The following is a 12172-nucleotide window of genomic DNA, read 5'->3' as shown; positions in this document are numbered from 1 at the left end:
CACATATGGTTCCATGCAGCATGTCCTTCCCAGGCAAAGCCCAGTGTGTGGCTTCATCTACCACCAGCGATGAACCAACTTCATCCTCCGGAGATGAAGGCACGGCTGCTGCAGCAGCACCAAAGGAAAGGACAACGCAGAGCGAGCCAACAGCCAGCACGTGGCCAAAGGACCACGTCTGCAGCAGCCAGCGGTGATGATCTTCCAGAGGAAACTCGTCTGAACTACGAGGTCTCATCACTTCCAGCTCCGGATTCACAAGGACATTGCTCCTTGAGGCTCAGGCTGCACCGAGGGTCGTTGCAGTAAATAACAAACCCTTTTATACGAGCTCTTTTTGAACTTTAATACACATGTAAAAGTTGTCTCAACAACATCCCCTGACGCCGAGTGCGTGATTAATGCCGTCGTGTGTGAAAACAGTGCTTCCTGCCTTTGTTTTGGGCTGTGCGCCCAAGCACTCACCCGGTGCTCGTGGGACAGTGAGCCCGTCCTCCCCTGCTCCTGGTCCTGCAGCTCAGGATGGGCACGTGGAATGACATTACACAGCAGCATGGTCATTTTTAATTTTCTTTTTCACATCCTAACACTCGCCTCATCTGCAGTTTTCTTGCCCTGCCAGGAGATCCCTCACTGCAATCAGCTTTATATTGGATGAGGCTGAAAAATGCTCCTTCTCCCAAAGACTTTGTTACCCTGTCCCTCTCACTGTGTGTGCAGAACTGACCTGAACCAAGAGAAGATCCACAGCCAAGCTCTGCAAACCACCTCCCTCCACCTTTAACTATTTTCTCCCAGTGTTTGCGCTCTCCCAAACAATTATCACTGAAACTTAATTCCTTTTTTCAAAGCCCACGGGAAGCTCAGTGACATGGATACCCAGTGCTGGGAGCTCGGTGCTCTGCTGAGGACTGACTTCTCTGGATCAAAGCTGCGTGCTTCTCCCCAAGATGCTCTTCTTCATCTCTCTGTATCCTCTACAACAGCTTCTTAAAACCAGCCTGGGCTCCTCCTGAACCCTTTACCTGTCCCGGCATCCCGGTTGCCACCTCGTACACCACGGGCATCGCTGCCGTGTTGTGTGGCAGGTTGCAACACGCATCTGCTGGCAGCATTTCATCGCTCTGGGACCCTTTGCAGCTCTCGAATCCTCGGAATCCCACAGCTGGAGCTTTGTTCTGCAACACGATGCTTTGTCTGGTAGCGATTCCTCGGGCTCGCTCCCCGTGAAGAAAAGCTGCAGCACGGGAATGTCTCCAAGCAAGGCTGGAGCAAACACGGATGCGAGTAAAAAATAACTCATTTTCTTTCTGTGCTACTGCCCTATCTGTCTGCTAAAGCGCTCTGCAGCTCAGCACGGGCCTCACCACATCTCGTGCCATCAGTGTCCCGCTGGTGAACGTGCTGCTGACTGCTCTTATCGAGGTTTTCTATTGAATTTGCCAGAGTTTATTCCCTCTTCTGTTTTCCTTCTTTGGCCACAAGTGTCACTTTTTGAATGATCTCTTTTAAATCGCTAATGGCACAGGCTATTCTGCTGTTTAGTCATGTTGGCTTTGAGAGATGTTTTCCTTAGACTACTCTAATTCCTCCATGAAGAGTCTCTAATGCTTTGCAGGAGAGCCTCTGTGCCCCTTGTCACACACATTATCCTTCTAACTGCCTTCTCATTTCTGCACTTGTAACTTCTTTTTTATAAAGTTATATATAAGTATATAAAAACTATACATATATATACATTACTGTGGTAGTGGGGTTTGGTTTTACAAGAACATTGAGCTTGAGCCCGTAACATCACAGATTCTCTCTTCCAGCGTTACTTTCTGCAATAGCCACAATGCTCAAGAGTAAATCACAAATTGCCTTTTTCCTACGAATTATGCCATTGTTCAAGACATCAGTTGACCACAGCACCTAAAATTCTGTATGAAACGTGCGTATAACATCTACTCAGGCTATGTAAGCACCACTTGAAGCCTCCCATTCCTGCTGGGATTTCTTTGCAGCCATCTGCTCCCACCTTTGGCCCAAAGCTCACCCACTTTCCCGTTCCCTTAGTTTTAACACGTGCAAAACCCAGAAATGGTAACTTGAATTTTCAAAAGGAGGATGGTGGCAGAGGAACGGACGCTGTCATTGCTCAGACCCGTCTGCAAGGGGAACACTTGGCAACGCAAGTCAGGTGCTGGGGGATAAACAGATAAACGCGGCAACCCGCAAAATCAAAGTTATAGAGGCAAAGACCAGCAACAAGAGAGTTGTAATTCAGCTTTCTTTGTTAAAAAAACAAAAAACAACAACCCAAAACATAGAACAACCCGAACGTTTAACAGATTTGTTAACCACAGACATAAAAGAATCAAGAAATACTAGAAAAAAATTACATTGCAGGAGACATCTTGTTTTACAAGGCAATTTGATTAAGTTACTACGGGCTGACCAGCACTCGGTCAGCCGTGGAATAGCTGTGTTGACAGGAACACAAACATTGTAGACAGTGCTCACTGTAGAAGTATTAAGACTAAAAGATATTTACCCCTTAAAATAAATAGAATGTCATCTACAGCAACATTTAAATTAGTAAAATATTTTTAAAGCAACCAAATATAACAAAATTGTAAATCAGATCTAGATTATTCTTCTGAATGTTAAGATCCTGTTTTTTTCTTTCTCTGTTTAAAAAACAAAACAAAACCAACAATATGAACTTTAGAAGAAAGGTATCTCTGAAAAGTCAGATTATTCACTAGAAGTGAACGTCACCCTCCTTTTGTTCTGCGATCCCAGCGCAAGGTCCGGGTATCACTTAAAACTCTTCCTTTGCGAGGACTGAGGCGGGACACGGACCTCACCCTGTCCCCTGAACAAATAAGGATTTTTGTTTTCCCCGATGTGTGAAATTCATCCCAGCGCAGGACACGCAGCCGGAGCCCCGTCCCACACCGCCGGGGTGTGGGAGAGCGTCCGAGATGAACATCACCCAAGGGGAATAATTTAGGTGCAGATATAAAGTCTCTTTTAGGCCATTTAAAAATTAATTCAATATTTAAAAAAATATTTCTTTTTTTTTTTCTCATTAACACTTCAACAGCTGGAGGACGCGACACTCCTTCTCACGCAAGAAACAGGGGGCTAAAAGCAAAGAAATAACCCTCAGGACATCAGTTCCTTATGGGCAACCGCGTTTCCTACCGCTGCATCACATGGGTGAGAACATCTGCACCAAACTGGGAGCTCTTGGTTCCACCGCGCCCGGGAGCATCCCATACACACCTACACCCAACCTAGTTCCAGTTCAGACCGTGTAAACTGGGAAGAAAAGGGCAAAACCAGCGCAGGGCTGGTTGGCTGTAATTCAAGAAGCCGCCAGAGATGCAAAGCGCCTTTGTCAGCAGCCAAATTCTGCTGGCTCGGAGACGCTCATGGGGCTCCCAAGGGCTGTGGTTCAGCCCCAGGGGCTCAGACCAGCTCCACGGGAACCGGAGCCATCTCAGCCCTTTCCTGATCTCCACTAAGAACCTTCACTCTCCACAGCCAACGCCACCTTCCCCTTGGATGCCATTAGAAACGGAGTTGCACAACTGACTGACGGAAAAGCTGGTGTCCCACAAGAACAGCCTCAAACAGCCGGAGCATTGCATAATAACATTTGGCTGTTTCCTTCTCTTTTATTATTTTTTAAAAATTATTTTTTATTAAAGCCCCAGGACCCTGTAGCCTTGGCTGGAGGCACAAGTGATCTCCCAGATGGAGAGGATGCCATTCCCACAGCCGGCCTGGGACTCTGTCGCTGCAAACATCTCTCCGCCCTTGGGAAGTTGTGGCCGTGGGGGAAAGCCCAATTTATTCCCCTGCCCGAGCCGCCGGCCAGGAGAGGGTTTGGAGAACAACAAAGCTGCTTCTTATGAGTTTCGGTCCAGTTGAAGGGTCTTTAAACTTTGTTCAACAGCGACAGAGTCCCCTTGAACTTAGTAACCACAGAAGGTTCCGTTAGAAACAAAAGCGTGTTTAACGAAATGCGGTATCTGAGATGGAAAACACTGCAAATACTGCAGGGAGCTAAATAAAAGAAAAAAAATAAAGAAAAAATATAAATCCACCTAGGATGACATAGACTCCCCCCCTACTTTTGGCCAGGAGCTTTTGGCAGGGCTGGTTCCCCTCATTTGGAGGTTTCCTCATTAGGTTTCTCATTTAGAAAGAGGAACCCAAAGGGTGGGGAAGCTCCTGGCCCCCGGTCCCGCAGGCCCTGCCCTGCTCTTCCGTGAACACCCACAACAACCTACTGCCCGGGACTCTAAATACTTAAAAACAAGCCAAAAAGAGCAATAATTGAAATGGGGGCTTAATGTAAGGACCAAGGGATTGCTGCGGCACAGCCATCGCTTGCAGAAATATGCAGCCACGGCTCTGTGGTTGGACTCAATCTTTAAGGTCTTTTCCAACCTAAATCATTCCACTGACACGACCGCCCCGGCTGTATTTGCAGAATACTGTTGTATGAAATAGGTTCATGCGGTTCCTCGTTTAACTGCAGATACTGCTTAGAAAAGCAAACTGACGGTCACTGTGGCTCAGTGTAGGGAAAGGGACCTGGGGGTTCTGGGAACAGCAGGATGACCATGAGCCAGCACTGGGCTGTTGTGGCCAGGAAGGCCAATGGTACCTGGGGTGGATTAGAAGGGGGTGGTCAGTAGGTCAGAGAGGTTCACCTGCCCCTCTGCTCTGCCCTGGGGAGACCACACCTGGAATATTGTGTCCAGTTGTGGCCCCTCAGTTCCAGAAGAACAGGGAACTGCTGGAGAGAGTCCAGTGCAGCCACGAAGATGCTGAAGAGAGTGGAGCATCTCCCGTGTGAGGAAAGGCTGAGGGAGCTGGGGCTCTTGAACTTGGAGAAGAGGAGACTGAGGGGTGACCTCATTCATGGTTATCAATATGTAAAGGGTGAGTGTCAGGAGGATGGAGCCAGGCTCTTCTCGGTGACAACCAATGACAGGACAAGGGGCAATGGGTACAAACTGGAACACAGGAGGTTCCACTTAAATATGAGAAGAAACTTCTTCTCAGTGAGGGTGCCAGAGCCTGGACCAGGCTGCCCAGGGAGGTTGTGGAGTCTCCTTCTCTGCAGACATTCAAACCCACCTGGACACCTTCCTGTGGAACCTCAGCTGGGTGTTCCTGCTCCGGTGGGGGACTGGACTGGATGGGCTTTCAAGGTCCCTTCCAACCCCTGACATTCTGTGGTTCTATGTGTCCTTTAGGGGAGGAATTTATCCCCCTTGGTGGGTTGCAACAGGTGTGACTGATCACGGGCTCCAAAGAGCTCAAGCAAACAGAGAAACAACAGAAAAACCTCTCACCCATTGCTGGGAATGATGAGGGATTTTCTGGGAAGTCTCCGCTGCTCCCCTTGCCCTCTGTGACGCGTCTATTCCACAAGCAGCGAGGAGCCCTTTCACGGGGTCAATGGATCGAGGTTAAAAGAAATATTTCAAAAGGTAAACTTTGAGATGTAAGCTGTGGCTGATCAAATTCAACTTTTTTTTTTTTGTCATTCTGTGCAGGTACCTGGTTCAGTTTCTTCCTATACCTCTGTTGCCATGGAGACACTGGTGAGATCACCACGAAACATATGGTATCAATGCCAGAGCCAGCAGGTTAGTACGAGAGAAGGATCTTTAGCAGCAAGAAAAGAATCATGAAAATTCATCAAGAGCAAGCAAGCGAGTTAACGATTTAATTAAGATCAGTTAATTAATAATAATAAAAAAAATATTTCTCAGTGTGACATCTCCTCTTTAAAACCAGTGTGAAAAGTTCACCAAGAGGATATAATGTAGTGGTGGTTTTCATCACTGATGAAAGTCATTTAGAGTTGTGTCCAAACCAAGCAACTCCCCCACATTTGGGAGATTTGGCCCCATTTCTGAGCATTCTGTGGCTTGGCGTGGAGTGCTAATTTACATCGGAGTGAGGTGGCTGAGAGTCAAAATAATTTCCTTTGCATCACAAGTAATTCTGCTGGTATATACTACATGTAATGTGAGCACTGAGAGCCCCTGTGTTGAACCCAGGCCCTGAGACCGTTACAGCCAAAAAACCTGCAGACCAACGGGAAGGTGACAGACGGAGGTTCCCTCTCCACGAAACAGGTCCAGGAGAAGCAGTGATAGCCCATCACCACCCTGCCAAAACATCTCAGCCTTCAGCTTGAAGAGGATTCAAAAAATCGAGTTCAGGTTTTTATGGTTCGCGACCTTATTTATGCAAACGCCTCTCGGCAGGCACTGGATCTGAGATGCTCCAATTCATTGCACGTAGGTCCCTGAACAGCCAGCACCGGCCGTAGCTTTGGGTTCTTCTGCACTGGAGATGCACTCAAACCAGCTGCAGCTCCCCACAGGCTCACTGAGCTCCAGGAGAGCTCAACATCAACATGTGTAAACTGGTACCTGAGCTGGTTTGGGTGTCTCTACCCTGTGCTGCCACGGAATGAGCGACCTGACAGCAAAAGGTTTTCAGCGTGATGATTGTCTCACCGATTCCTCCTGCCTCAGAGCAACGACACGTGGTGGACAAAGCGATAGCAAAGAGCTGCACGCAGCCACCTGTCAACACAACCACGGTCATCGCCACACACACGTCAAGAGAAGCTGCCACCTGCTAGGACACACACTCTTTTTTTGCTAAAGAACGTCTGAAAAAGACAAAGCGTGAACTAGTACCATTGGTGTCCTTAATGCCTCTTCATCCAAAAGAACTCTATGCTAAGAAAATCCAGCAGAAAGCATTAGCTCTTGGAGGATCCTGGCTTCCAAACAGCTCAGTTTACACAAATATTGCGGAGAAAGTAGTTCAACAACCTATTTGCACAAAGCACAAGCACAAAACAGATCTGTAACAGAGACTGAAGCAACTCACTTCGTGGGGAAAAGATGCTTTTGATTTCCAACTATCACCTTGAGCGCAGAAGCATGATGAGCAAAGTGTTCACAAACTGCAGTTTTGCTGAAAAGATGATGCTTTTGACCAAATAAAGCTACATGTTCCTAAGAGGACAGGTTTGACTACTCGGGAACTAGAGGAATTTTGGGTGGGTTATGGGGATGCACCACCCACTACAGCAAAACAAGATTTCACATGCGGATCACGGTTTGTGCTCAAAGACCATTCCCTGAACGGGAGGGTCTTGGTGGGGGCACCTCCCCAAGCCAAACCCGATGCTGCAGTTTTGCACCAAGAAGGAAGAGGCTGCCAGTCCCCGCTGCTTTGAGCGGAACAGACCATCTACAGCAGACCCAGATGAAAGCCAAGCTCCAGCCACCTGGGGACATCTGCCCCTTTCTCCACCCCCAGCCCCATTTGGTCCCATCTCCACTGCACTTCTAGAAGAGACACAGCAGAACGAAGGGCACGGTGACAGGCAGCGCAGTGACAGACCCTAGGGAATGAGCCGTGGGAAATCCACCCTTATTTTCTGTTTGCAAATGGTTTAGGGGCGAATTTGATGATCCTGGTGGGTCCCTGCCAACTCAGGACATTCTATGATATGAATCACACTGAAGGCAAAGAAACAGACCATTTGGAGAGCATGATGTTGCTCACCCCATGCTGGGCGATAGTCCATCTACAGAAAAGGATGGAGTGAGCAAGCCAAGGACTTGGCCTTCTGCTAATTGCAATTCCCTGGGTTTATCAGGAGGAATTCCACCCGCAGGCCTGCACTTGCCCCAGTGCTAATTCACAGGGCCACGGGATGGACATTCTGGCGCAGAGCATCCCATGGGACCGGCTCAACAGCAGGGACATAGCTTGGAACTGAGTTAAAAGCTGTAGTGGCCGGGGACCCCACGTGCTCGTCACAAACGCAGCTCCCCACCCCATTGCTCTGATACTGATTCTGCTCTGCCTTGTCTCACCTCAGTCACTGCCAGTGGGCAGAGTCCACAGCATCCAGCAGCACCTATTTTGGTACGAGTTCGTGTGTGTGTGTGTGTGAGCACGTGAGCCAACACCAGCCAAACTTTGCTTCCCAACCACCCCCCTTGAGCAGGTGAGGCAGCTGAGTCAGGCTCAGGACAGTCCCAGCCCCAGATACAGGCACATCCATAGGGCTGGCAACACTTAAACTGGGCTCGTGAACAGATCCACCATCATCTGGGGGATCCCAGACCCAAACCGAATTGAAATGCAGCCCTCAGCATCACACACACACAGAGATGGATGGGACTCGCTGCTGCTGGACGGGCAGGACCCTTTTGGAGCAGGAATTCCTCCTCCTGACCCATGTTCGTACCAAGACTTCATGGCAGGGCTGCTCATCTGCCAGGATAAAGGGTGGTGATGGAGGGGCTGGAGGAGGCAAGGCAGAGCTGGGGACATGGTGTCAGACACGAAGCAACTCTGACGGGATGCTCCAGTGCCTAGGTTTCGTTTACGAGGGATCAGAAGCGTTTTCTCCTTGTGTCATCTTAAAATAATATTGTGCGTTTCCTCGAGCTGAATGTCTCTGCTTTTCCTGCTTATGATTCTTGTGGAACCACTTCCATCAGTTTCTGGCACAGGGCTGTTGCAGAGTCTACAGGGAAGAAAGGAAAATTCAGGTCAGGGATCGCATGCAGAGAACCCAACATGTATCATGGTCTCGGTTGGTTTTATTCTGCCTGAAAAGGGCTGACTCATCTGCCTCCCCACTCCGGTTCTGAGCAAGATTAATCCAAATACACTTTAAGCCTTGCAAGCAGACGAGCCACAGGCTGCTCTCTACTCATGCCCAGAACTTAAACATCCAACACTGGGAGCTTTGTATCCACAGCAAGGATGCTGCGCTGCCCCGAGAGAGGCTCCGGCACTTCTGTGCACAATTAGTTTCTAATTGCATGGTGATACAGTAACTATGTTCGGATGCCAGAGCTGCGAGCAGCCAAAACTGAGCCAGGCACAATAGCAGGAATGGGCACCAAAAAAAAAAAAAAAAAAAAAAAGAAGATGAGCCGATGCTTTTACTTCCAATTTGAAAACCTGGGCTGTATGTGCACACAGTTCTTTAAAGGCTGGAGTACCCAGGACTAAACCAACTCAGAATTCTGCACACAAGGCAGAGTCGTCTGCTTTGCACAGGGCAGGTGAAGAGCAAAGGAAGGATTTCAGATGCAAGTTGGCACAGGAAAGGGGCTAAACCAAAGTAACTTTACTTTTCCACCCATTAGTTTTGGTGGCTGGTACGCAAACAACACCTGTGCTGCGTGTTTGGAGGTCACAAGCCAGTCTTGCCACGTAAAGCTAACACTAATTCTAATGACGCACAAAGTCAAACTCAGATCAGTTGGAGGTGATGTAATTATCTGCAATATATGAATACACGTGTTTAAAGTTCATGTTTCTAACTGGACATTTGCAGGATTACTGTTCTGTGTTCTCAGAATATTTTCTATATTCTCCTACAAGCCTTTGGCGGTGGAAAACAATTAATATGGTAATTTGCCACACAGGCACTTCAAAAATGGCTTTTCTAGGAACTGAGCCTAATGCTCAGAATAAATCAGTGTGAGAGAGAGAGAGAGATGGGGGTGAAAAAAGAATAACAAGCGCTGAGCACAGTTAAAAGCCTTTTTCTTCTTCATAAAAAGCATCCAGCCAAGGCCGGGCATTTCTACTTGTCTGCTTTTCTAGGTCAACCTGTTGTAGGAGAGCTGGGAGGCAGACAGTAGAGTTCAGTTACTTGGACAACATGGACTGACTTTCTGGATGCAGTTTTTGAGACAAGATGTTACAAGCGTAGCATCTCCATCCCTTCAAAACATACCGTGGTATAGTGTCAGCTGTTGGAAAACCCTAAAAATAAACCTTCCAAGAGAAAACATCCAGGGGATTTTCCCTTCTCTCTGCTCTATTTCACATCAAAATGTGGCAACAGAGCATCAACTGGATCAGAAATATTAGCACTGGCTGAGCGATGGATTTGGACTAATTCTGAATTTTCAACAGTCAGATTGAGGCCAACTGTTATGCTGTGAATTATTCTCCCTTCCTACTCCACTAGAAATGGATTCTCTGCTGACAAAAGGCTCGACCCCGTGCTTTTACAGGAGGTAGAAGAAAGGCAGCAAATTACACTCCACTGGGTGGTAAAATAGTGGAACAGGTTGCCCAGGGAGGTGGTGGATGAACCATCCCTGGAGACATCCCAGGCCAGGCTGGACAGGGCTCTGAGCAGCCTGAGATCCCTTCAACCCAAACTGTTCTATGATTCTATGATAACAACAACCTGTTTGCCAAGATTAAAAAAAATAAAAAAGTATTTGGCCCAAACTTTGCCATTATTGCAAGCCAGGGTGCGTTTTGGGTGCTTGGTAGATAAAGTAATCATCAGGTTAAAACTTGTTACCGTTGAATAAGAATCAGTCTCAGAGCCGAGACACTGAAAGCCTCCACTTCACAAAGCGCAGCCGGTGCTACGAGCTGCAGCACGCTCACTGGGAAACTGCTGGTTTTGGAGCAAAAGTCAAGGCTGCACCCTCGCTCTCCACTGGTCATACTCACAGATGCCTTGGAGAACCCACTTGGGCTTGTTTTGCCACCAGACCCCGAAGAAGTAAACAGGGATCCCGCTGAAGATGATGGCAAAGCCGATGGCACATTCCTTCGGCGTCATCCAGAAGGAAACAGCGATGAGAAACAAGCAGGCCAGGATGAAGAAGATGGGCAGGCAGATGTTCACCTGAACAAGGACCCAAAGGACAGGTCAGAAGTTGTCCCAGGGAAACAGGGTGCACTTTCCAGTAAAGTTTATCTCCTCAAACAGCCTGTGGAGGGAAGGAGTTCATATTCCACCATGGACCCCCACATGGACGGTGATCCTGTCTGTCCCTGTGCTCTGAACAAGGGGACCATGACCTCGAACTGCCATGGGGAAGGTACTGATTTAGGGAATACTCTTCAATTCTGGAGAAAACAAGATGTAGGCTCCCACCTAACATGTACATTTAAAACCAGCAAAACAGAGATGTGGCTTGCCAAGAGCCATGAGCCTTTCTCAGCACCCTCTTCAACCCCACTTCCATTGTTGAACGGTTCCTTACAAAAAGCACCTGTACCAACAGCATCAAATTCAGCAGCAACCACAGCACAAGCCAGAGCATCTTCACTGCGGCTTCTGGGGGGACTTGGCCACACGGCTCTGAGCAATTCAGTGCTCTTCGAAGAAAAAACAAAAACCAAAGGCAATACCCCACAAAGAGTTACTTTGGGAAGGCACCAGCGCAGGTCTGGGAGTTTGTTTCTGTCTGGCTGCCTGTTGCCTGGCAGGGACCTGGGGTGAGCAGGAATCTCGCCTTAAAGGACAGCAGACATGCTTGTGGCTGACATGGTCTTGGCCTCCTCCCAGATGGGACACGGCACTGCCAAGCTGGCCAAGGACAAAGAGAACAAAGTTCTCATCTCTGCGGGCGGGGGTTTGACTGCTTTATTAAAAAACTATTTAAAGTGAATTCCATGACAGTACAGAGTGTTTCACTGAGAGCTGCAGCCTGTGATTTGTCCTGGGGAATGCGTTAGTCATTGAGAACTTCCCAGGGGGCTTCCCCACCAGAACACCCCATATCACTGAGCCCCAGAGCCTCCTTCACTCTCATGTCCCCATGGCCACGGCAAGTCCTCCAGCACCGATTCCAATTTGGGCAGATTTCCCTGCAACAGGGACACCTGCGCTACCTACAACACAACATTTCCCCCGCACGCTTGCAGTCCTGGTCTCTCCTCTGCACAGGACAAGCAGCTGAACCTGCTGAATCTCCCTTGGTGCTGAGAAGGGACTCGGGGAGGACCCACCACCCAGTTCCCACGTTGTTCTCACCCTGATGGGCCTTTCCAGCTCCGGCTTCTTGTAACGCAGCCACATCATGCCGATGATGGCCAGAGCCACGCACAGCCAGTTGAAGAAGCTGAAGAAGTTAATGACTGAGAAGATGTTGTTGGAGAAGGCGTAGAGCAGGGTCATGACACACTGCATCCAGAAAAAAAACATAAAAGCCATTAGCAAAGGGAGACGCAGGCAAAACTGCATATGTTAGAACACTAAATAGAGGTATTTTAGAAGAGCTATCGGCCAAAAGAATCAGGCTGATTATTTTTTTACCTTTTAAACCATTTTTGCTTGGTGTTTGGAGCTATT

General features: G+C 48.3%; 1 protein-coding gene across 2 annotated transcripts in view; it reads right to left on the bottom strand.

Moving 5' to 3' along the window:
- Window positions 1–2258: 2258 nt before the first annotated feature.
- SLC7A5 (solute carrier family 7 member 5) overlaps window positions 2259–12172 on the bottom strand; it is a 38442-nt gene continuing 28528 nt past the window's right edge. For both annotated transcript variants that reach the window (XM_065847963.2, XM_071814570.1), the window contains exons 8-10: window positions 11855–12004; window positions 10543–10720; window positions 2259–8578 (exon numbers count right to left, since the gene is read on the bottom strand). In XM_065847963.2, the coding sequence (XP_065704035.1) occupies window positions 8523–8578; window positions 10543–10720; window positions 11855–12004 (384 nt within the window). In that variant the 3' untranslated portion in view covers window positions 2259–8522. The remainder of the gene's footprint in view (window positions 8579–10542; window positions 10721–11854; window positions 12005–12172) is intronic.

Source organism: Patagioenas fasciata, chromosome 13 (assembly GCF_037038585.1).
Source record: "Patagioenas fasciata isolate bPatFas1 chromosome 13, bPatFas1.hap1, whole genome shotgun sequence".
NCBI lineage: Eukaryota > Metazoa > Chordata > Aves > Columbiformes > Columbidae > Patagioenas > Patagioenas fasciata.
This window is presented reverse-complemented; position numbering and strand designations above follow the sequence as displayed.